At 52.9% G+C, this 26,175-nt stretch overlaps 1 protein-coding gene across 1 annotated transcript; it reads right to left on the bottom strand.

Annotated features, from left to right (window-relative positions):
* Positions 1-23,488: 23,488 nt before the first annotated feature.
* On the bottom strand, positions 23,489-25,282 carry LOC100284647 (uncharacterized). The gene is made up of 5 exons (NM_001366701.1): positions 24,802-25,282; positions 24,562-24,695; positions 24,324-24,437; positions 24,054-24,231; positions 23,489-23,973 (listed from the first exon to the last, which is right to left on the bottom strand). Exons 1-5 carry the CDS (start codon positions 25,171-25,173, stop codon positions 23,632-23,634), a joined length of 1,140 nt encoding a protein of 379 aa, NP_001353630.1. The 5' UTR covers positions 25,174-25,282; the 3' UTR covers positions 23,489-23,631.
* Between the last annotated feature and the right edge of the window lie 893 nt (positions 25,283-26,175).

Raw genomic sequence — 26,175 nt, 5'->3', positions numbered from 1 at the left:
CATGATCATTTGATGCATTAGGAGTTTTCTTTCTAGGCAACTTGGCACGGGTTGGTTGCCTAGAGCTAGATGTCTCACCCTTATACATAAAAGCATGATTAGGGCCAGAGTGAGACTTCCTAGAATGAATTTTCCTAATTTTGTCCTCGGGATAACCGGCAGGGTATAAAATGTAACCCTCGTTATCCTGAGGCATGGGAGCCTTGCCCTTAACAAAGTTTGACAATCTTTTAGGAGGGGCACTAATTTTGACATTGTCTCCCCTTTGGAAGCCAATGCCATCCTTAATGCCAGGGCATCTCCCATTATAAAGCATGCTACGAGCAAATTTAAATTTCTCATTTCCTAAATTGTGTTCGGCAATTTTAGCATCTAGTTTTGCTATATGATCATTTTGTTGTTTAATTAAAGCCATATGATCATTAATAGCATTAATATCAACATCTCTACATCTAGTACAAATAGATACATGCTCAACTATAGATGTAGAGGGTTTGCAAGAATTAAGTTCAACAATCTTAGCATGAAGAATATCATTTTTATCTCTAAGATCGGAAACTGTAACTTTGCAAACATCATAATCTTTAGCTTTAGCAATTAAATTTTTATTTTCTACTCTAAGGCTAGCAAGAGAAATATTTAATTCTGCAATCCTAGCAAGCAAATCATCATTATTATCTCTAGGATTGGAAATTGAAATATTACAAACATGTGAATCAACCTTAGCATTTAAACTAGCATTTTCATTTCTAAGGTTGTCAATCATCTCACGGCAAGTGCTTAGCTCACTAGATAATTTTTCACATTTTTCTACTTCTAGAGCATAAGCCTTTTTAACCTTAACATGTTTCTTATTTTCTTTAATTAGACAATCCTCTTGGGAGTCCAAAAGGTCATCCTTTTCATGAATAGCACTAATCAATTCATTTAATTTTTCTTTTTGCTCCATGTTAAGATTGGCAAAGAGAACACGCAAATTATCCTCCTCATCACTATTATTATCATCACTAGAAGATTCATATTTAGTGGAGGAGTTAGATTTAACCTTCTTCCGTTTGCCGTCCTTTGCCATGAGGCACTTGTGGCCGACGTTGGGGAAGAGAAGTCCCTTGGTGACGGCGATGTTGGCGGCGTCCTCATCGTCGGAGGAGTCACTTGAGCTTTCGTCGGAATCCCACTCTCGACAAACATGGGCATCGCCGCCCTTCTTCTTGTAGTACTTCTTTTTCTCCTTTCTTCTCCCCTTCTTGTCGTCGCCTCGGTCACTGTCACTTGATATAGGACATTTAGCAATAAAGTGACCGGGCTTATCACACTTGTAGCAAACCTTCTTGGAGCGGGACTTGTAGTCTTTCCCTTTCCTTTGTTTGAGGATTTGGCGGAAGCTCTTGATGACGAGCGCCATCTCCTCATTGTCAAGCTTGGAGGCGTCGATTGGTTGTCTACTTGGTGTAGATTCCTCCTTCTTTTCTTCCGTCGCCTTGAATGCGACGGGTTGAGCTTCGGATGTAGATGGATCATCAAGCTCGTTGATCTTCCTCGAGCCTTCGATCATGCACTCAAAACTTACAAAATGCCCGATTACTTCCTCGGGGGTCATTTTAGTATATCTAGGATTACCACAAATTAATTGAACTTGAGTGGGGTTAAGGAAGATGAGAGATCTTAGAATAACCTTAACCATTTCGTGGTCGTCCCACTTGACGCTCCCGAGGTTGCGCACTTGGTTCACCAAAGTCTTGAGCCGGTTGTACATGTGTTGTGGCTCCTCCCCTTTGCGAAGCCGGAACCGACCGAGCTCCCCCTCGATCGTTTCCCGCTTGGTGATCTTGGTGAGCTCATCTCCTTCGTGCGCGGTTTTGAGCACATCCCAAACCTCCTTGGCGCTCTTCAACCCTTGAACTTTGTTATACTCCTCTCTACTTAAAGAGGCGAGGAGTATTGTTGTCGCTTGAGAGTTGAAGTGCTCGATTTGGGCCACCTCATCCTCATCATAATCCTTGTCCCCTACGGATGGTACCTGTGCACCAAACTCAACAACATCCCATATACTTTTGTGGAGTGAGGTTAGATGAAATCGCATTAGATCACTCCACCTAGCATAATCTTCACCATCAAAAGTTGGTGGTTTGCCTAATGGGACGGAAAGTAAAGGTGCATGTTTAGAAATGCGAGGATAGTGTAGGGGGATCTTACTAAACTTCTTACGCTCTTGGCGTTTAGAAGTTACGGAGGGTGCATCGGAGTCGGAGGTTGATGTTGATGAAGTGTCGGTCTCGTAGTAGACCACCTTCCTCATCCTCTTTTGCTTGTCCCCACTCCGACGCGGCTTGTGGGAAGAAGATTTTTCCTTCTTCTCTTTGTGGTGAGAAGAAGATTTCTTCTCCTTCCCTTTGTTGGAGGAGATCTTCTTCTTCTCCTTCCTCTTGGTGCGGGACTCTTCCGATGAAGTGCTCCCGTGGCTTGTAGTGGGCTTTTCGCCGGTCTCCATCTCCTTCTTGGCGTGATCTCCCGACATCACTTCGAGCGGTTAGGCTCTAATGAAGCACCGTGCTTTGATACCAATTGAAAGTCGCCTAGAGGGGGGGGGTGAATAGGGCGAAACTGAAATTCTTAAAAATAATCACAACTACAAGCCGGGTTAGCGTTAGAAATATAAACGAGTCCGCGAGAGAGGGAGCAAAACAAATCGCAAGCTTATGAAGAGTGTGACACGCGGATTTGTTTTACCGAGGTTCGGTTCTTGCAAACCTACTCCCCGTTGAGGAGGCCACAAAGGCCGGGTCTCTTTCAACCCTTCCCTCTCTCAATCGGTCCCTCGGACCGAGTGAGCTTCTCTTCTCAAATCACTTGGGAATCAAACTTCCCGCAAGGGCCACCACACAATTGGTGCCTCTCGCCTCAATTACAAGTGAGTGTTTGATCACAAGAAATAATCAAGAAAGAAGGAAGCAATCCAAGCGCAAGAGCTCGAAAGAACACAAGTAAATCTCTCTCTCTAGTCACTAGGGCGTTGTGTGGAATATGGAGAGGATTTGATCTCTTTGGTGTGTCTAGAATTGAATGCTAGAGCTCTTGTAGTAGTTGGGAAGTAGAGAACTTGGATACAATGAATGGTGGGGTGGTTGGGGTATTTATAGCCCCAACCACCAAATGTGGCCGTTGGGAGGCTGACTGCTCGATGGCGCACCGGACAGTCCGGTGCACACCGGACATGTCCGGTGCCCCCGCCACGTCATCACTGCCGTTGGATTCTGACCGTTGAAGCTTCTGACTTGTGGGCCCGCCTGGGTGTCCGGTGCACACCGGACAACTCCTGTTCATTGTCCGGTGCGCCGGAATGGGCGCGCCTGCCTTCTGCGCGCGCAGAGCGCGCATTAAATGCGCTGCAGGTAGCCGTTGGCGCCGAGTAGCCGTTGCTCCGGGGTCGCACCGGACAGTCCGGTGCACACCGGACATGTCCGGTGAATTTTAGCGGACTAGCCGTTGGAGTTTCCCGAAGCTGGCGAGTTCCTGAGGCCGCTCTCCGTGGCGCACCGGACACTGTCCGGTGTACACCGGACAGTCCGGTGAATTATAGCGCGAGTGCCTCTGGAAATTACCGAAGGTGGCGAGTTTGCGTTGGAGTCCTCTGGTGCACCGGACATGTCCGGTGGTGCACCGGACAGTCCGGTGCGCCAGACCAGAGGTGCCTTCGGTTGGCCCTTTGCTCCTTTGTTGAATCCAAAACGTGATCTTTTTATTGGCTGAGTGTGAGCCTTTGACACCTGTATAACTTATACACTAGAGCAAACTAGTTAGTCCAAAGATTTGTGTTGGGCAATTCAACCACCAAAATTGTTTAGGAACTAGGTGTAAGCCTAATTCCCTTTCACCCGCGACACGCCAATTCCGAGCAAGCGGACGACGCCAGCACGCTCGCGAAAAGCTTGCTGGACGTCACCCTTGTACCTGAGACGACGGCGCAGTCAGTCCCCGACGTGACCTCATCGCCGCTCGTCGACCAAAAGGTACCGATCGATTCCCATCCCACGTCATTTGGATTCAGCCTCAACCCGCCTAGCGACCCCGCTCTAGCGGGCGCTCTCATAGAGGCGAGTCCAAACCCAATGGGGTTTCGTATGCGATCACCTTGGGACCGGCTGATGGACGTCTCGACCTAGGGGCACTCCGGGTCCGAGGAAGACGACGAGCCCAGCTTCTGTTGGGATTTCTCTGGACTTGGCAACCCCAGTGCCATGCGGGACTTTATGACCGCATGTGACTACTGCCTCTCCGACTGTTCCGACGGTAGCCGTAGCCTCGGCGACGAGGACTGCGGCCCAAGTCGCGAATGCTTCCACGTCGATCTAGGGGGTCCCTCCGAAGGCAACCATCTCGGCATGCGGGAGGACGGTGATCTCCCTAGGCCGGTGCCTCGCGTTGACATCCCACGGGAGCTAGCTGTGGTCCCTGTTCAGGCGGGGGGCCATGACCCACAGCTCGAGCAAATCCGCGGGGTGCAGGCTAGGCTCGACGAGGGAGCAGGAGCGCTTGAGCCGATCCGTCGGGACGTCGGGCAGGCATGGGCGGGCCAACCCCCGGCCGGAGAAATACATCATCTACCCCAGGGCTTCCAGCACCGCATCGTCGACGACATCAGGGTCAGGCCACCACCCGCATCTAGTGGGGTAGGCCAGAACCTGGCCGCAGCAGCGATGCTTCTCCGCGTGATGCCGGAGCCATCAACCACCGAGGGACGGCGAATCCAGGGAGAGCTCAAGAATCTCTTGGAAGGCGCCGCGGTCCGATGGGCCGAGAGCTCTGCCTCCCGAAGGCAGGGGTACCCCTCGGAACCTCATGCCGCGACTTCCCGATTCATGCAGGAAGCCTCGGTCTACACCGGGCGCACGCGCAACACCGCGCCTGCGGCCCCGGGTCGCCTCGGCAACGAGCACCATCACCGCGACCATCGGGCCCACCTCGACGAGAGGGTGCGCCGAGGCTACCACCCCAGGCGTGGGGGACACTACGACAGCGGGGAGGATCAGAGTCCCTCGCCCGAACCACCCGGTCCGCAGGCCTTCAGCCGAGCCATACGACGGGCGCCGTTCCCGACCCGGTTCCGACCCCCGACTACTATCACAAAGTACTCGGGGGAGACGAGACCGGAACTGTGGCTCGCGGACTACCGTCTGGCCTGCCAACTGGGTGGAACGGACGATGACAACCTCATCATCCGCAACCTCCCCCTGTTCCTCTCCGACACCGCTCGCGCCTGGTTGGAGCACTTGCCTCCGGGGCAGATCTCCAACTGGGACGACCTAGTCCAAGCTTTCGCCGGCAATTTCCAGGGCACGTACGTGCGCCCCGGGAATTCCTGGGACCTCCGAAGCTGCCGACAGCAGCCGGGAGAGTCTCTCCGGGACTACATCCGGCGATTCTCGAAGCAGCGCACCGAGCTGCCCAACATCACCGACTCGGATGTCATCGGCGCGTTCCTCGCTGGCACCACCTGCCGCGACCTGGTGAGCAAGTTGGGTCGCAAGACCCCCACCAGGGCGAGCGAGCTGATGGACATCGCCACCAAGTTCGCCTTCGGCCAGGAGGCGGTCGAGGCTATCTTCCGGAAGGACAAGCAGCCCCAGGGCCGCCCTTCGGAAGATACTCCCGAGGCGTCAACTCAGCGCGGCGCCAAGAAGAAGGGCAAGAAGAAGTCGCAGGCGAAACGCGACGCCACCGACGCGGACCTTGTCGCCGCCGCCGAGTACAAGAACCCTCGGAAACCCCCCGGAGGTGCCAACCTCTTCGACAAGATGCTCAAGGAGCCGTGCCCCTATCACCAGGGGCCCGTCAAGCACACCCTTGAGGAGTGCGTCATGCTTCGGCGCCACTTCCACAGGGCCGGGCCGCCCACGGAGGGTGGCAGGGCCCACAACGACGACAAGAAGGAAGATCACCAGGCAGGAGAGTTCCCCGAGGTCCGCGACTGCTTCATGATCTATGGTGGGCAAGCGGCGAACGCCTCGGCTCGGCACCGCAAGCAGGAGCGCCGGGAGGTCTGCTCGGTGAAGGTGGCGGCGCCAGTCTACCTGGACTGGTCCGACAAGCCCATCACCTTCGACCGAGACGATCACCCCGACCATGTGCCGAGCCCGGGGAAATACCCGCTCGTCGTCGACCCCGTCATCGGCGACGTCAGGCTCACCAAGGTCCTCATGGACGGAGGCAGCAGCCTCAACATCATCTACGCCGAGACCCTCGGGCTCCTGCGTGTCGATCTGTCCACCATCCGGGCAGGCGCTGCGCCCTTCCATGGGATCATTCCCGGGAAGCGCGTCCAGCCCCTCGGACAGCTCGACCTTCCCGTCTGCTTCGGAACACCCTCCAACTTCCAAAGGGAGACCCTGACGTTCGAGGTGGTTGGGTTCCGAGGAACCTACCATGCGGTACTGGGAAGACCATGCTACGCGAAGTTCATGGCCGTCCCCAACTACACCTACTTGAAGCTCAAGATGCCGGGCCCCAACGGGGTCATCACCGTCGGCCCCACGTACAAACACGCGTTCGAATGCGACGTGGAGTGCGTGGAGTACGCCGAGGCCCTCATCGCCGACCTAGAGAGCCTCTCGAAGGAGGTGCCAGACATGAAGCGTCATGCTGGCAACTTCGAGCCAGCGGAGACGGTTAAGTCCGTCCCCCTCGACCTCAGCGGCGACGCCTCCAAGCAGATCCAGATCGGCTCCGGGCTCGATCCCAAATAGGAAGCAGTGCTCGTCGACTTTCTCCGCGCGAACGCCGACGTCTTCGCGTGGAGTCCCTCGGACATGCCCGGCATACCGAGGGATGTCGCCGAGCACTCGCTGGACATCCGAGCCGGAGCCCGACCCGTCAAGCAGCCTCTGTGCCGATTCGACGAGGAGAAGCGCAGAGCCATAGGCGAGGAGATCCACAAGCTAATGGCGGCAGGGTTCATCAAAGAGGTATTCCATCCCGAATGGCTTGCCAACCCTGTGCTTGTGAGAAAGAAAGAGGGGAAATGGCGGATGTGTGTAGACTACACTGGTCTCAACAAAGCATGTACGAAGGTTCCCTACCCTCTGCCTCGCATCGATCAAATCGTGGATTCCACTGCTGGGTGTGAAACCCTGTCTTTCCTCGATGCCTACTCGGGGTATCATCAAATCAGGATGAAAGAGTCCGACCAGCTCGCGACTTCTTTCATCACACCCTCGGCCGTTCGGCATGTACTGCTATGTCACCATGCCGTTCGGCTTGAGGAATGCGGGCGCGACGTACCAGCGGTGCATGAACCATGTGTTCGGCGAACACATTGGCCGCACGGCGAGGCCTACGTCGATGACATCGTAGTCAAGACGAGGAAAGCCTCCTACCTCCTTTCCGACCTTGAAGTGACATTCCGATGTCTCAAGGAGAAAGGCGTCAAGCTCAATCCCGAGAAGTGTGTCTTCGGGGTGCCCCGAGGCATGCTCTTGGGCTTCATCGTCTCCGAGCGGGGCATCGAAGCCAACTCGGAGAAGATCGCTGCCATTACCAGCATGGCGCCCATCAAGAACTTGAAAGGCGTACAGAGGGTCATGGGATGCCTCGCGGCTCTGAGCCGCTTCATTTCACGCCTCGGCGAAAGAGGTCTACCTCTGTACCGCCTCTTAAGGAAGGCCGAGTGCTTCACTTGGACCCCTGAGGCCGAGGAAGCCCTCGGGAACTTGAAGGCGCTCCTCACGAAGGCGCCTATCTTGGTACCCCCAGCTGCCGGAGAAGCCCTCTTGGTCTACATCGCCGCGACCACTCAGGTGGTTAGCGCCGCGATTGTGGTCGAGAGGCAAGAAGAGGGGCATGCATTGCCCGTTCAGAGGCCAGTCTACTTCGTCAGCGAGGTACTGTCCGAAACCAAGATCCGCTACCCACAAGTTCAGAAGCTGCTGTACGCGGTGATCCTAACGCGGCGGAAGCTGCGACACTCCTTCGAGTCTCATCCGGTAACTGTGGTGTCATCCTTCCCCCTGGGGGAGATCATCCAGTGTCGAGAGGCCTCGGGTAGGATTGCAAAGTGGGCAGTGGAAATCATGGGCGAGACAATCTCGTTCGCTCCGCGGAAGGCCATCAAGTCCCAGGTCTTGGCGGACTTCATAGCTGAATGGGTCGACACCCAGCTACCGACGGCTCCGATCCAACCGGAGCTCTGGACCATGTTCTTCGACGGGTCGCTGATGAAGACAAGAGCCGGCGCAGGCCTACTCTTCATCTCGCCCCTCGGGAAGCACATACGCTATGTGCTACGCCTCCATTTCCCGGCATCCAACAATGTGGCTGAGTACGAAGCTCTGGTCAACGGGTTGTGGATCACCATCGAGCTAGGGGTCCGACGCCTCGACGCTCGCGGTGACTCGCAGCTCGTCATCGACCAAGTCATGAAGAACTCCCACTGCCACGACCCGAAGATGGAGGCCTACTGCGATGAGGTTCGGCGCCTGGAAGACAAGTTCTACGGGCTCGAGCTCAACCACATCGCTCGGCGCTACAACGAGACTGCGGACGAGCTGGCTAAAATAGCCTCGGGGCGAACGACGGTTCCCCCGGACGTCTTCTCCCGGGATCTGCATCAACCCTCCGTCAAGATCGACGACACGCCCGAGCCCGAGGCACCCTCGGCCCAGCCCGAGGTACCCTCGGCTCAGTCCGAGGCACCCTCGGCTCGGCCCGAGGCATCCTCGTTTCAGCCCGAGGTACCCTCGGCCCCCGAGGGCGAGACGCTGCACGTCGAGGGGGAGCAAAGCGGGGTCACGCCTGATCAAAACTGGCAGACCCCGTACCTGCAATATCTCCACCGAGGAGAGCTACCCCTCGACCGAGCCGAGGCTCGGAGGGTGGCGCGGCGCGCCAAGTCGTTCGTCTTGCTGGGTGATGAGAAGGAGCTCTACCACCGCAGCCCCTCTAGCATCCTCCAGCGATGCATCTCCATCGCCGAAGGTCAGGAACTCCTGCGAGAGATACACTCGGGGGCTTGTGGCCATCACGCAGCGCCTCGAGCCCTTGTTGGGAATGCTTTCCGACAAGGCTTCTACTGGCCGACGGCGGTGGCCGACGCCACTAGAATTGTCCGCACCTACGAAGGGTGTCAGTTCTACGCAAGGCAGACCCACCTGCCCGCTCAGGCTCTGCAGACGATACCCATCACCTGGCCTTTGGCTATATGGGGTCTGGATCTCGTCGTCCCCTTGCAGAAGGCACCCGGGGGCTACACGCACCTGCTGGTCGCCATCGACAAATTCTCCAAGTGGATTGAGGTTCGACCCCTGAACAGCATCAGGTCCGAGCAGGCGGTGGCGTTCTTCACCAACATCATCCATCGCTTCAGGGTCCCGAACTCCATCATCACCGACAACGGCACCCAGTTCACCGGCAGAAAGTTCCTGGACTTCTGCGAGGATCACCACATCCGGGTGGACTGGGCCGCCGTGGCTCATCCCATGACGAATGGGCAGGTAGAGCGTGCCAACGGCATGATTCTACAAGGGCTCAAGCCTCGGATCTACAACGACCTCAACAAGTTCGGCAAGCGGTGGATGAAGGAACTCCCCTCGGTGGTCTGGAGTCTGAGGACAACGCCGAGCCGAGCCACGGGCTTCACGCCGTTCTTCCTAGTCTACGGGGCCGAGGCCGTCTTGACCACAGACCTGGAATACGGCTCCCCGAGGATGAGGGCCTACACCGACCAAAGCAACCAAGCTAGCCGAGAAGACTCGCTGGACCAGCTGGAGGAGGCTCGGGACAAGGCCTTACTACACTCGGCGCGGTACCAGCAGTCCCTGCGACGCTACCACGCCCGAGGGGTCCGGTCCCGAGACCTCCAGGTGGGCGACCTGGTGCTTCGGCTGCAACAAGATGCCCGAGGGCGGCACAAGCTCACGCCCCCCTGGGAGGGGCCGTTCGTCATCGCCAAAGTTCTGAAGCCCGGAACGTACAAGCTGGCCAACAGTCAAGGCGAGGTCTACGGCAACGCTTGGAACATCCAACAGCTACGTCGCTTCTACCCTTAAGATGTTTTCAAGTTGTTCATATACCTCGCACCCACGCAAAGTTTAGTCGTCAAGGAAGGGTCGGCCTCGCCTCGGCAAAGCCCGACCCTCCCTCGGGGGCTAAAAGGGGGGGAACCCCCTCTGCGTCGAAATTTTCCTCGAAAAAAGATCTTTTCTGCCAGAATGTCTTTTGTGCTTTTTGACTACTTCGAAAGTGGATCCTAAAAACGACGGAGTACACGTAAGCAGCCAAGGCTGACTGAGCCGAGGGACTCCTACGCCTCCGGGATACGGATACCTCACTCATCACCTTCTGTGATAAGTAACTCACGTTTGGATAAGTGATTCTGTGGACCGAACAAGTCTTCTCGTTCGGAAGCTCTTCTGCCGGAGCGATTCTTCGAGCCTTCCCGACTCATCGGTAACAGAACCCCAAGGACGGGTAAGAGTGCGCGTAAGCGGCAAGGCTGACCGAGCCGAGGGACTCCTACGCCTCCGGGATACGGATACCTCACTCATCACCTTCCGCGAGAAGCAACTCTCGCTCGCACAAACATTTCTGTTACCAATAAAAAGTCCAGATACTCGAAGCAATAGAAAAATAGACGCAGCTTTACAACACGGCGAGGGTGTGTTTTGGCCTCGGCGGCCGCAGGAAACACACGCTACAAGACAATCCGATCCTGCAGGCTCGAGTCTTAACGCTGGAAGGGAGCAGCAGCACCCTCGGCATCGACAACACCTTCGGCGAGGTCCGACCTAGCCTCGGACGGCGATGCGGTCTGAAGATCTCCACTCTGAAGGACGACGTCATTGCCACGCCCGGGCCATCGCTGCCAGGGTCTTCTCGGGAATCCGGCCCGAGCAGGCGGCTCGGCCAGTCACCCCCGGGCCTCGGCCAGCTGTCCTCCAAGGACGCCAGCCCGACCCGAGGCCTCGGTTGGTCAATTCCGGCGTCGGTCCCGCTAACGGACGACCCAGCCAGGCTCCGGCCAACCAGGTTTTCTTTTCGAGCCAACTCCACCTCTGTTCATGTTGACACCGCTACCCCTGGCCTCGGCTCATCGGAGAGCGGCCGAGGGGTTCCTTTAACTAAGCTAGAGAAGCCTCGGACAACAAGGCCGACCGAGCCGAGGGACTCCTATGCCTCCGGGATACGGATACCTCACTCGTCACCTTTACACGGGGCGACTCACGCTTGGCGAAGCGGTTCAGACAACCAACAGGCGAGTCTTAGCGCTCGAAAATGAGGAAAAAACACGGCTCCATGCCAAATTTACATTCATGTCCAGGCCTCGACAGCCACAATGAACAAAAACACTGGCATTCGAAGTGCCATTACAAACGGAACTCCGGTTCCACCTCCGCAGGTACGAACAACCCCACTCGATGGGGGGGGGCCTGCGGAGCAACAGAAGACCGACGAACGGCGTGCCGTCGCCCGCTCCAGCAGCGGCGACGATGACGACTTCTGTTCCGGGGGGCCGAACAGCGGCAGCAATGACCTCAGGACGGATGCTGCTGCCAGGAGGCCCCCGCCCGTGCCCAAACTCGTGAGGCAAGGACGAGCAGAAGGCCGTAGAGTTGGAGGTCGGCCCGTGGGCGGCCCTGGCTATCCCGTCGGCGGAAGAACCTTTTCCAGCTGTCGTGGCGGAAGCCGGCGCCGAGAACGGCTCCGAAGCCACTCGGGTCCGAGAGCCAGGCACGCTGCAGCTGCCGGCGCCACGGACGACAGCCGCCCTTCCCCCCGATCACTGAGGGAAGGAGCGGGCCACCACCCACACAGGGGCCGATCCCAACTCGGCACACTCCCCTCCTCAGCCCTGGTGATGAAAATCCTTAAGGCTGAGGGAGGGGCAGAGGCCGCAGCCCGGTTCGCTTTCCCCCGCCATCAAACTGGAGGTCACCATCTTGGGTGACCGCCGGCGGAGGGGTGCAACCGGGCTGCATGATGAAAATCCTTGAAGCCGAACGATGGCTGAAAGGTACCAACTCCCACGGAGTTGCGTTCCTCCAACGACGAGGCGGAAAGACGGCGGATATCCCCCATCCGGGGGCTTGGAAGGTGGAAAGACACGATGCATAAGGGAGCGTGAAGACATGGTCGCCTTCCAAGGGGGTTACCCTCCTTTTAAAGGCGGCTCTCCCTACTTGCGTCCCCAGCCGTCATGGGCTGAGTCTTCTCCAACACACTCCAAAGCCCTCTCCTACGGCACGGGGGCTGGGTCCCACACGTCATGCAAGCCGGCTCAGAGCAGAAGAAGCCAAACCGCCGTGCGCGGTGCGTACAACCGCCCAGCGGTTACAAGCGACTCTCCGCTTTTGCCCAGACCAACGGGCGAAAGGGGCGGGCAGCCATGCAGGCGGCATGCAACCGCGCCAAGTGGGCGCACTTCTCCGACTCCCAACACGCCCAGCATGGAGGCCCAGGCCCACGCGTCATGCAACCGGCGCGCTGAATGCTTCGCGCATGCAACAGCACCACCACTTGCGCCACTACCGCGCCTCCTCGACTGCGGAACCAATACCGCGACTCGAGGCGACCCAGCGCACGACCCAGCAGCGCCAGCCTAGCGCGGCGGTCAATGCGGCCAAAAATGGGCCGGCAGTAATGGCGATGGCAGGCGGGCAGGAGCAGCGGCCACGTCATCAGCCAAGCTCACGTCCCGTCCGGGGGCAGCGAGAGAACCCACTCTCACGGCGTGAAGACAACACGCCCGTGATCCGTTCCTCGAACGGCTCGCGCACGCGCAACGGCCGCCCCGCCAACCACTCGCCCCGTCGCATTAACTCCGCGGCGGGACAGGCGGCGCCTCTGGCAGGAGAAGCGGGCGACGCTTCGCCTTCACCATAATGACCGCGTCAAAAAAAAAGGTACGCCGCGTCGTTCGATTTCGTTTCCTTTTCCTTTTTTCCTCTTTCTCTCTCTTGCAACAGGGACCGGGAAAGGTGATACCCCGAAAAGGATCCTTCCCCGTGAAGGAACCAGGCTCCGAGCCTCCCTACTGATCAAAGGTTCGAAGGTGGCCCCTCGGAAGGGTTCGACAGCCGCCTCAGATCGCGTGGGCTCTACACCCACTACTGGTCAGAGGTTCGAAGGCCGGCCCCTCGGAAGGGTTCGACGGCCGCCTCAGGCTACTCGGGCTCCACGCCCACTACTGATCAGGGGTTCGAAGGCTGGCCCCCGAAGGGTTCACAGCCGCCTCAGACGCCGAGCGAGGGATGACCACGGGTACGTTCGATACATAACTAAGGCTCAGGCTGCGCTCCCGAGGTACCCTAGGACATTTCCGAGACCAGCGGGAATGATCTTGTAACAGAATCCCATCGGAGGGAGGCATCGAGCCCTCGGACCCCGTCGCCAGGGGACCGGGTCTGGCAGATCACCCACAGGTACTTTTGGGCGTGCCTCTGGGCCCCTAGCCGACCCCTAACGAACGGGGCACGGACGTCCACTCGGATTACCCGCTTGCAGCTCACCGGAGACACCATGTTCGACGCCCATCGAGGGCAACATGGCGCTTTCCCCCCCTCCTCCTTGCGGAAAGGCGACGTAGGGGCGTATGTAAAAAAGTCGAGTCTGTCCCTGATCGCCCTCTCGCCCTGTGCAGAGGCTCGGGGGCTGCTCTCGCAAACCCGGCTCCGGCCGAACCGTTGACAGCGTCAACATACCAGCCCGAGAACTTGGGACCCGACCGTACACTCGGGCTGCGGCCAGCTCGCATGAGGGACGACCAGACCAGCCGAAGCATTACGCGAGGCATTAAGACCTTGGAGGAGTGAAACCACTCCTCCGAGGCCTCGGGGGCTACACCCGGCGGGTGCGCTCGCGCGCACCCACCGGAACAAAACGCAACCGAGAAAGGCTGGTCCCCTTGCAAAAAAGTGCGACGAAAGCCTCCAAGCGAGTGCTCACACTCCCTTCGAGGCTCGAGGGCTACTGTCGGGGACCATAATTAGGGGTACCCTCAAGGCTCCTAATTCTCAGCTGGTAACCCCCATCAGCATAAAGCTGCAAAGGCCTGATGGGTGCGATTAAGTCAGGGATCAGTCCATACGAGGGACTCGATCACGCCTCGCCCGAGCCTAGCCTCGGACAAGGGCAGCCGACCTCGGAGGATTTCCGTCTCGCCCAAGGCCCCCCTCCAGCGGCGAACATATTTCCGGCTCGCCTGAGGCCCTGTCTTCGCCAAGAAGCAACCCTGACCAAATCGCCGCACCGACCGACCAAATCGCAGGAGCATTTAATGCAAAGGTGGCCTGACACCTTTATCCTGACACGCGCCCCCCAGCCGGCAGAGCCGAAGTGACCGCCGTCACTACGCCGCTCCACTGACCGGCCTGACAGAAGGACAGCGCCGCCTGCGCCACTCCGACTGCGGTGCTACTTGACAGAGGGAGACTGACAGGCAGTCAGGCCCGGCCTAAGGCGCCATTGGAAGCTCCGCTCCGCCCAACCTAGGGCTCAGACTCGGGCTAAGTCCCGGAAGACGGCGAACTCCGCTCCGCCCAACCCAGGGCTCGGACTCAGGCTAAGTCCCGGAAGACGACGAACTCCGCCCGAACCAGGGCTCAGACTCGGGCTAAAGTCCCGGAAGACGGCGAACTCCGCTCCGCCCGACCTAAGGCTCGAACTCGGGCTAAGTCCCGGAAGACGACGAACTCCGCCCGACCCAAGGCTCGGACTCGGGCTAAAGTCCCGGAAGACGGCGAACTCCGCTCCGCCCGACCCAGGGCTCGGACTCGGGCTAAGTTCCGGAAGACGGTGAACTCCGCTCCGCCCGACCCAGGGCTCGGACTCGGGCTCAGCCCTAGAAGACGGCGAACTCCGCTCCGCCCGACCCAGGGCTCGGACTTGGGCTCAGCCCCAGAAGACGACAGACTCCGCTTCGCCCGACCCAGGGCTCGGACTACGCCCTGACCTCAGCCGACGGTCTCCGCCTCGCCCGACCCGGGGGCTCGGACTCGACCTCGGCCACGGAAGATAGACTCGACCTCGGCTTCGGAGGAGCTTCCACATCGCCCAACCTAGGGCGCAGATCAGCCACGTCAATAGGAGGCGCCATCATCACCCTACCCCGAGCTGACTCGGGCCACAGGGAACAAGACCGGCGTCCCATCTGGCTCGCTCCGCCAGATAGGCAATGATGGCGCCCCGCATACTCTGTGACGACGGTGGCTCTCAGCCCCCTTACGGAAGCAAGAGGACGTCAGCGAGGACTCAACCGCTCCGACAGTTGTCCCTCCGTCAGGCTCCAGCACTCCTCCGACGGCCACGACATCACACCAGCAGGGTGCCAAAGTCTCTCCGGCTGCCACGACGGCATGTACTTAGGGCGCTAGCTCTCCTCCGCTAGACACGTAGCACTCTGCTATACCCCCCGTTGTACACCTGGATCCTCTCCTTACGCCTATAAAAGGAAGGACCAGGGCCCTCTTAGAGAAGGTTGGCCACGCGGGGACGAGGACGAGACACGCGCTCGCTTGAAGCCGCTCGCTCCCTCTCCCGCGTGGACGCTTGTAACCCCCTACTGCAAGCGCACCCGACCTGGGCACGGGACGAACACGAAGGCCGCGGGATTCCCACCTCTCTCACGCCGGTCTCCGGCCACCTCGCTCTCCCCCCTTCACGCTCGCCCTCGCTCTCGACCCATCTGGGCTGGGGCACGCGGCGACATTCACTCGTCGGCTCAGGGACCCCCCCCGGTCTCGGAACGCCGACAATATTATTTTTGGATCTACTAATGAATTGTTTTGTGAGGAGTTTGGAAAAATGATGTCAAAGGAATTTGAAATGTCTATGATAGGAGAATTGAGCTTCTTTCTCGGTCTTCAAATCAAACAATTGAAAGATGGAATCTTTATAAGTCAATCAAAATATCTGAAGTATATGCTCAAGAAGTTTGGCTTAGAAAATGCAAAGCCTATCAAGACTCCTATGGCAACAAATGGTCATCTAGACTTAGATGAGGGATGTACAATGGTTGATCAAAAACTTTTTTCGCTCAATAATTGGTAGTTTGCTTTACATTACCGCATCTAGGCCCGATGTTATGTTTAGTGTTTGCATGTGTGCTCGGTTTCAAGCTTCACCTAGAGAGATTCACTTGAAAGCCGCAAAAAGAATTCTAAGATATTTGAAGTATACCCCAAATATTGGTCTATGGTATCCCAAAGGTGCTCAATTTGAATTGATTGGATATTCGGATTCGGACTATGCGGGTTGCAAAGTTGATAGGAAGAGCACCTTCAGTTGTTGTCAATTTCTTGGGAGGTCTCTTGTTTCATGGTCTTCTAAGAAGCAAAATTCCGTTGCTCTATCTACCGCCGAGGCGGAATATATATCGGCCGACAATTGTTGTGCTCAATTATTATGGATGAAACAAACTCTATTGGATTATGGGATCATTTTCAAGAATGTGCCTCTCATGTGTGATAATGAGAGTGCGGTAAAATTGGCTACAAATCCGGTCCAACACTCAAGAACGAAGCATATTGATATACGACATCACTTCTTGAGAGATCATGTTGTAAAGGGAGATATTACTATATATTCGATTGGCATGGATGATCAATTGGCTGATATATTTATAAAGCCATTAGACGAAACAAGGTTTTGCAAATTAAGAAGTGAAATGAATGTGATAGATCTCTCAAACGTGGCTTGAGGTTGAATACACATGTGTAGTATTACATTTTGATTCTAAATATGCTCTCTAGGCTATTTATTGGATATTTTTGATGTTTTTTATTCTTGTTTGATCTAAATAGTTTTATATGAAAATCTGTGTTACTCAAGTACATAATGTGTATATGCATGCATACTAACCCTTGGATTGGTCAAAATGTCCATATTTGAGCGATAAACCAAATTTAAAATTCAAAATCAGAAAGTGGACAAAGTTGGGATATTTGAGTATCAGGCCGCGGACCGTCCGGGTAAGGACCGCGGACCGTCCGACGTATCAGGATCTGGACAGTCCGAGGCAGCAGAGCAAACCGTCTGAATTGACAGGGCGCAGACCGTCCGCAGACCCCTCGCGGACCGTCCGCGACAGGCAGATAAATCGGGCAGAGGCAGTCAGTTTGTCACTTTCAACGCTTGTCTCCTCTCTCACACTCCACACGCCAAAAGTGATTCCTGTCGTTTGAGAGCAGACGGTGGACCGAAACTGCGCACGGACTGTCCGGGAGATTGTTGGAAGTTCATCAACCATGTCTTCATCTCGGTATTTCAAAATCTCATGGAATTTGTTTGATTTATTCAACTTTGGGAATTCTTAGGGGTTTCTCTCTGATCTAGAATTGGGCAGTGGAATTACAACTTTAATTGGTGGAATTGCTAGTATTACTCATTGTGAATATGGTGCAAAAATTTGAACGGATTTGGATGGTTATTTTCTATTGAATTGATGATTGGACGGATGGGGCGGCTAGGGTTCTAGAAATCGCCCCTGGACGGTCGCGGACCGTCCGCCAGGACGGCGCGAACAGTCCGCCCCCCCTGGCGCGGACAGTTCGGCCCCCTAGCGCGGACAGTCCGGTCCCTGACAGAAAGTTACACTTTCTCTCTCTATGTTGTGGCGTCATCAACTATTAACCAGTGGATATTCCTCATATATATTGCAGTGGTCTGGGTGGTCTTAAGAAGAAGCTTGCAGGTCGTTTCAAGTCAAAGCGCCATCGTGCAGATGATGCAGATTATAATCTAGCTACAGACTCTGAGGCCCAATCCTCAGCTGGGGGTAGCATCTCTATGGACACAGAGGATGTTCCACACGCTCATCCAGATTATCCAATTGACATCACAAGATGGACTTATCCAAAGAGAAGATTCTCTATGGCTGAGTACTGCTCCAGGAGGACAGTTAATCAGTATGATCTGCCCTCAGACACAAACATTCAGTTTTTTATACTCAGCTTCAGTTTGATGTCTTCTGGGGAACCCTAATGGACACTAATTTTCACAAGCATCAAGTTATTGATTGGAACTTTATGCTAGGTCAGTCAGTCATGGAGGGATTGATTCTAAAGTTCGAGGCATGTGGTCTCTATGACTTTATGGGCCAGAAGACAGACTTCAGTGAGATGGCTGTGAAACAGTTCCTGGCAACTGCTGAGATTGACATTGATGAGCAATCAATCACTTGGATGACTGGTTTTAAGAGGTATTCTGCAACCTTTGCTGAGTTTGCTACTGCAAACAGTTTGGACTATGATACAATCTCAGCTGGGATTGATTTGTATACTGAGGACAACTTTGAAGAATTTGTGCAGTTCTATGAGCCAGCGAGGCTGGGCATTCCTAGGAGGTTTGGTGAGACTGCAGGACTGAGGCATCATCCTGCTGTGATTAACAAGATTGCCAGAGTAACAATTCTTCCAAAGAGTGGAGATCAGAGATAAGTTCTAGAACATCATTCACCATATCATGAATGGTGAGGTAATGAATGTGGTGCTATTTATGATGAGGCAATTGAATGACCTCAAGATGGACAAGAACCATAACTTGGCATATGCTCCATACATCATGGCTCTCATCAAGGCTAAGACCAGATTTGAGGGGCACTGTGAGATAGCTCACACTCCATTTAGGCCTTTCAAGGATGAGATTGGTTTCCTCACCAGGCCTCTTACTCCTTTCCCAGATGATGAGGAAGAAGCTGGAGATGATGAAGAAGTTGCTCCTGAAGCTGATGCAGCTGAGCAGATGCCTCATCCTCCACCTCCTCCTCAGCTTGAGTAGTTCTAGCAGCCTGGTCCAGGCTATTTTGATTCTTACTTCCAGCACATACAGCAAGGGCTCCAGACACATATGGATGGCCGCTTTCAGGGCATGACGACCCATATGGACCAGCGCATGGATAGGATGCTGGCTCACTTTGATGATAACTTTGATGGGCTGCACACTGAGCTTACTGAGCTTCACACTCACATCCAAGACTCTGTTTATGATCCAATTATGGCTAGAATGAACAACATGCAGCAGAGCTTTCAGGATAATATGGGGGCCTTGTCCAGTCAGTTTGACAACCTGTCCACCAATGAAATCATCTAGGATATCCGTCAGCGGCAACAGCAGCTCCAGCATGACTTCGGGCAGTTCTCTTCTGTCTTCGACACTTTCAGCACCCACTACTACAACATGTACCCTCCACCTGGTGGTCAGTGAGACCCCTCCTTTGTGGCAATTGATGCCAAAGGGGGAGAGAAGAAGCTGAAGTTGGGGATGTCATATTCAGGGGGAGCTCATGTGGACATTGAGACTTTGCATATGCATGTTTACTATTTGAACTTTTGTCTTATGCATTTGTTGAACTATGTCTTGTGTTTGTGGAACTATGTCTTGTGTTTGTGGACAAATGTCTGGTGATATTTTGTGGATCAAACTATTTTGTGGATCGAACTATGTCTGTTAAATCTTATGTTTCTATTAGTTCGAATTATTCTGTGAATGGTTGATCGAGGAGTGATTAAATTTGTTGCACTTATTTTTCATAATACTTCTTGTATGCTTCGATAACCATGATTGTAGGAAGATCTCCATCAAATTTTCGATCGATTATGTGTGTTGTGTGTCATATCTTCAACTAGAAATATCATGCACACATATAGGGGGAGCTATTCCTACACTCTGAGTTTTGTTGAGACTTATCTATCTCTTGGATGGAACTTCAAATCAAGATAAGTCTTTTGAAACTCATCTCTAAAATCCTTCTTATACCTAGGGTATGAGAAAGATTTGAAAATCAAAACCTATCTTGGATAAAATGTGTAGTGTTGTCATCAATTACCAAAAAGGGGGAGATTGTGAATCATCTAGGCCCCTTAGTGATGTTTTGGTAGTTAATGACAACTATTTGTGGACTAATAGTTTTTGGAGAAATAAGAATGCAGGTTGGACCACAGAGAACAGAAAATCTTGGAGACTTATAAGCATTGGTTGTGGATCAAGTGAAGGCAAAGGTATAACATAGGTTTTTGTTTTTTGCCGGTCTCCAGGAGTTTAGAGAAGACATTTGACCGAATTAGTAGGCTAGATGGCCGTACTATTAAGACGGGTCAATGACTTTGGTCTGTGTAAAACTTAGTGCCTCATAGAGCATCTAGCGGTTGCATTTGCATGAGGTCTAACAACGCTTCCAGTTTCGGGAGTTAAAAATCTTTTCGAAAGCGTGTTTGAAAAGTTGCTAAGTCATGGGTTTGGCGGACCGTCCGCGATCTATTCAGAGGGGTCCGAAGTATGTTCACTTCGGACTGGTCCTATATGTTTGTACTGCGGACTGTCTGGGCCTTGGGGCTGGACCGTCCGCAGTCCTGACCAAAGAGGGTCGCCCTCTGCATAGTCCCTGTATTATTGTGCGGACTGTCCGGCTGGGGTCGGCGGACCGTCCGCAGTTGCCAAATTGGTTTGGGCAGGGACTGTGTGTTTTTGGGCACTTGTACTACGGACCGTCCGGGGCCTGAGCCCGGACAGTACTAACTCCCAGGTCGCGGACCGTCCAGCCTTGTAGGGAGGACAATCCTCGTGTGTTATCTCAACATTGTCAGAGTTCTGGTGCTCCATGTTGCCAGAAGTCGGACGGTCCGGCCAAGGTTGGCGGATGGTTCGGACCTCGCTTTTCTGACAGCTCTGGCATATTTGAAACGGGAAAACTAGCCGTTACTTGTACGGCGGACCGTCCGGCCTAAGGGCGCGGACCATCCGCGTGTGCGCAGAAACTGTGCTAGTTGCACATAACGGTTAGAATTGTGAGGTGGGCTATAAATAGAAGGGGAGCTCATGTGTGAGGGCTCTCTTGGCCATTCCTTGCACACATTGAGCTCATTTGTGAACCTCCCACTCATTCTCTCACACTCCTTGCTTGAGATTGCATCCTAGTGAGAGATTGAGAGTTCCTAGTGCATTTGCATCCATTGGTGATTCTTGCGGCACTAGGTGGTACACCGGGCAAGCGTCATCGGCTTGTTACTCTTGGAGGTTGCCGCCTCCTAGACGGCTCGGGTGTTGTCTCTGTCGAGCTCTCCAAGAAGATTGTGGAGGAGCCACGATGTCGATTGTGAGAGGTTCGCGCCTACCTCACCGGAGCGGCAAAGGCGACACTAGTGGAAACGAGGTATTGAGTGATTTCTTGTCCACTTGGCTCAAATATCAAGCCGTGTATTGATAGAGGAGCAAGTGAGAGCTTGAAGTCCATCTCAACGTGGATTAGGGGTGATCGGCAAATCACCGATACCACGGGATAAAATCCGGTGTCTTTCTCTTCTCACATTACTTATTACTGTGCAAGTAATTAGTATTTCACATATTGCCTTTCTTGTATACAATTACCATAGTTGTTTCTCATAGATTGCTTACTTGTTGTCACTAGAGACTTTATACCTCTTGTCATATTGATTAAATTTCTCTAGTGTATTTGATTTTAGTCAAAACCGTCTATTCACCCCCCTCTAGCCGGTGTCCTAGATCCTACAAAGGACCTGTAAAGGGTCCATAAACCTATATTTAGGGGAGATTCTCCTTCTCTATCCCTTTGACAACGTTCTTGTCACACCTGGTTTTAGAAGGCAAACCGAATGCGAACCATGTACGTGTTAGGATCAGAACTCACCTACACAACGATTGCATAAATGATTCATCATAGCACAATACTTGAATAACATAATAACATAAAGAGTGTTTAAACTTATTACAGATCGATGTCGAAGACATCCACATAGTCTTAGACTTCACAATGATCAAAGTGCTTAAACGGAACATAGCTCAGTGAAAGGTCTTCCATAGGCAACTGACTGGGAGATAATGTTAGTCTAATTCTAGAACTCATCATAGTTGTGGAACTCCTGGAAGCCTTCCTTGTTGGCTTCTTCTCCTGAGTAAAGGGTGCAATGTGCACTAACCAATGTTTGTGTGAAAGCAAGGGTGCGTACACATCAACGTACTCAACAAATGTTCCGTTTGGCTGAAATGGAATAGATTTATGTGGGTTAGGCTATTAGCAGGTTGCTTTTACTTCGTCTAGTTTTACCATCAGTATAAGCTAGGTTTTAACATTAACCCCAAGTTATTAACCCATGAGATATCTCCTCATAGAGGAAACATTAGAATATATAATCATGATCATCATAATTATAGCCATCATCATAATTATAACTAGTGTATCTCTAATCAAAGAGGATCCCAAGACCACTCTAGATCTTAACTGTGAGCACGACTGATATACAAGTTCCATAACCCTCTGCAGAGTTCGCACACTTTACCCATGAGCCATGATCCCTTTTGTCCCGAGTCGATCAAACCTTTAAACATTTTCAAGGTGAGTCGGCAAGGTCTCACTATGTAGCCTTTACAAAAACGGTTGCTGACGGCCCTTTGCGAGCGTCTCCGTTCGCTGAGTGTTCGACACTCAGCAAAGAGGTCTTTGCCGAGTGTTTCCCTGTGCCGAGAGTCCTGCTCTCAATAAACGTGGTCGTTACCGAGAGTAGGACTTTACCAAGTGCGGCACTCGGCAAAGCGCCGAGCACTCGGCAAAGATCCGGATTCCGGTAGTGGATCTAATATTCCTGAAATATGGAGGTATCTCTAACTTGCTAGTTGAGACAAATGGGAACATCAATTACCTAAGCAAAGAACCACGACCCACAGGAGTTTGAGGATAGACAAACATCCACTGCACACAGAGTGTCATATACAATGAGTTATGGTGTATGATCAATGGACATTTTTGAGGCATCGACTCAAGAAAAAGATTTTGTCACTGAGCATGCATGGAAGTTTTATTATAGCCGCAAGCCTCATGCTTATAGGAGAAGTCTCTAGAGTCAATATAACTCACTATGCTAATATACGAGAAATGCATCCATGCGACTTAAAAGACTTTTAACGCACTCATCTAAAAGTGAGTATCACGGCACCTGCCTTCTTACGAACTTGTGAAAGAGTTTTATCTTTTAACATATATTTGATTCTTAAAAGCTAGCTCTTGCCAAACCCCTGGTTAGTTCATTATGAACTTGAAAAAAGCCATTCGTTGAAGAGACATTTATAGTTTGTATCTCTAGACCCGTTTTTTCTTTTGGTGGCTAAGTAGCATGTATTCGTTTTTTTTTATTGTTTAATTTGCCAAAAGAATCTAGACCTTCGGTATTCTATTTTCTTTAAGACTTCTATCGGGACTTAAGCATAAATATATAGGTAACCTTAACAAAACTGAACTACAACACTAATATGCTCCACAAACAAATGTTTTTCCCCAATTACTAAAGGACCGTTTGGTTTAGAGAATCCATCTATTATAGATGGAGTAATGCATCATGAGTTTGTTTCTCAAATTTAGTAGAATGATTTTATTTTTCATGTTAATACTAATTATTAGCTTACAAGTAATGAGTTGGCGATGGAGCAACTCATTAATTCCTTTCCAAAAATATAAAAAAAGAATGAGATGGTAATGGACTGCTCCATTCTATACATCAAAATATCCAAGTGTTTTTTCCCCAATTCTTTGTCTACTGTTTTCCAATCAAGTAAAGCATAAAGCACAAATGAAGACACACAAATCTTAAAACAAAAACAAGCAAATACAAAACAGAGTATATACCCAACCGCTTGTCAGAGCTGTTCAATCGACCGTGGATGCTCCTTGCGACGCCATTCGGCACAAGCCCTGACAATCTCGGCCCTGTCATCCTGCTGCCGTATCAGGTGTGTGCTGTACAGGTCAGAGCCGCACAGGCTCGACGTCAGCGGCGGCTCGGCCGGCGCCGACGACGAGGTCGTCATGCTGGTGAGCGACTCGAGCAGCTGCGACTGACGGCACTCCCGGCGGTAGTCTAGCGTGATGCTCGTCAGGTGGTAATCCTCCAGCACGTCCAGCGGCACGCTCTCGAGGATCCAACCGATGTACTTGACGTTGTTCACGTGCTGGTTGACGTCCATGTCACTCCACCTGGGCTGAAGGGGGGAACAAGTTTTTCAGTTGAGAGCGGTCCAACCAGACGGGACGAGAGGTGTTCTGGTCTGCTCCTCCTTACTGCTAGCCCTGATCGTATGTGCTCCGCCGTCGAGTCGGTGAGCTTCTCGATCTTGCGGCCGCCGCCAGTGGCGGCGGCGATGATGCTCCTGTCCAGGTAGAAGGGGAGCACCTCCTGCCTGACCTCGTCGGGGATTTTCGACAGCCTCCGGGTCTCCCTGTTCATCATCACCCAGTTGCTGCACAGAAACACATCGATCACTTGCATTACTTCCCCGATCATGCAGCCCTGCAACGTATGTACTGGGAGAGATAGAGAGTTGGGTATTACCTTGTGGCTCTTGCGATCATGTTCTTGGTGTTGCGGTCGCGGATGATCCAGTCCCTGCGCATGCCGTTCTTCCCTGACGACGCGACCCAGGTGTCTATCTCCACGACATCTCCCCTGTCGTCGTTGTTCAAGCAAGGAGGAGCGGCATGTGATGGTGTGAAACACAGTGAATATAACGAAACACGACTGATGATGCACATGCATGCAGTACGTAGTCAGTCAGATACCAATACCGTACCATCTGCTGTACTCGTCGACCTGGATGTTGATTCTTGTGACGACCCAAATGAGCTTCCTGAGACTCATCTGCCGTGTGGCGCCGAAACCGTCTCCGGCGAGCCCAGAGCACATCACATGGTTCAGTGCCGTCTCCTGCACAGATCGATACCAGAGACGACCATGCCAGAAAGTGAGATCGATGCATGGCATAAGTAAACCATGCATGCATGGATTCACAGAAGACTGTTTCCGCACGCACCTGCAGGAGGTTCATGAGGGTCTCCATGGTGGCAGTTCGGTCAGGCCCGATCTCGTAGGATCTGACCACAAACTGCTGCCTGTACACGAGCCTCCCTTCCGCAAACTTACCCAGCCGGAAGGCGACGCCGTCGCCGTCGCCTTCCGGTGGCGGCGGCGCGGGCACTTGCCGGCGGACGTCGGCCACCGCCGCTGCGCCGTTCGGCCTGGCAGCGCCGTTGACGGCTTCCACCGCAACACGCCTGCCATTATTGTCAAGGCTCCTCACACTCAGCCTGCTTCCACCTTTTACCTGCAGCTTGCCATCTGTTGTTGTTGGCGCGCCGAACACGAGCCGGCCGGAGGCGACCCGCGTTGCCGTCTGCGGTGCCATCACCGACGATGGTAGTCATGCAATGCAACTGCACTTTGTTGTGCCAATAAAAGGCTATATATGCATGGAACCATATGTATTCTTCTTCTGGGATGGCTTAGAATGACTTGGAAGGGGAAATGAATTGGTGGCTGCGTGTTACATACAGCAAGGACCAGGAAGAAACAGGGAGGTTTATGTTATTATTATTATTATACGTAATGGTGGATAATAGTAGCTGATCGGTTTGCCCAGACGAATCTGATGGAGAAAGATGGCAGATATAGCTGAACTGCCCTGCCAAACTCTACACCTAAGGTGACTATTGTACATGTTAGATGCACCGAACCTCGTCAAGCGTTTTCTTATAATCTTTCTAGAAATTGCCGGCTATGTTGCGTGTATCGTGCTACATATTTATCATACTATGATCAACACACACACACACAAAACGCTCATCAAGTTCTACTGGGTCAACATGCATGTATGATTCGCTATCCGCTTAAAAATTTAATTCCCCTAAACCGAGTGCGGAAATTGAAAATTAATTTCAGCATTGTGTTCACGATGAAAGCTAAAACTAGATCACAATTGACATATTTATCTCACACTCACTATCGCGAGAATGACCGAAAGATTTTTTTGACCAAAAGAATTTTTTTGAAATGGCTGATAAAATAAGAATGACTGAACAAAACTAGAAATGGTTGAACAAGAATTCAGCAATGGCTAAACAAAAATCGAGGTAACTAACATCAGTTCTAGAATGGCTAAACAAAGCACGAAATGACTCATATTAGTTTTATTGAATGGTTGAAATCGTGCAAACAGGTGGCTCAAGCCGGTGGAAGGCGTGTGCAGGGTACCGAGTCTGCCACGGGTGAACTCCGTCAGTTGGTCGGACCCACAGCTAGGTCAGTCATCCAAATATGCTATCTCTGTCACCTTAGGTGATGCTTCACCCAATCAGCAATAACTGATTATTATTAAACGATCTTTAGTAATAACCGATAATTACTGAAT

The sequence above is a fragment of the Zea mays genome, chromosome 2, assembly GCF_902167145.1.
Source record: "Zea mays cultivar B73 chromosome 2, Zm-B73-REFERENCE-NAM-5.0, whole genome shotgun sequence".
Lineage (NCBI taxonomy): Eukaryota > Viridiplantae > Streptophyta > Magnoliopsida > Poales > Poaceae > Zea > Zea mays.
The sequence above is the reverse complement of the archived record's forward strand: the minus strand, read 5'-3'. Positions and strand labels throughout refer to the sequence as shown.

Coding starts and splice junctions, on each gene's coding strand:
- LOC100284647 (NM_001366701.1), bottom strand. CDS start 25,173: ATGGCACCGCAGACGGCAACGCGGGTCGCCTCCGGCCGGCTCGTGTTC. Junction 24,696..24,801: donor CCCTCATGAACCTCCTGCAG/GTGCGTGCGGAA, acceptor CGATCTGTGCAG/GAGACGGCACTGAACCATGT. Junction 24,438..24,561: donor GTCGACGAGTACAGCAGATG/GTACGGTATTGG, acceptor CAACGACGACAG/GGGAGATGTCGTGGAGATAG.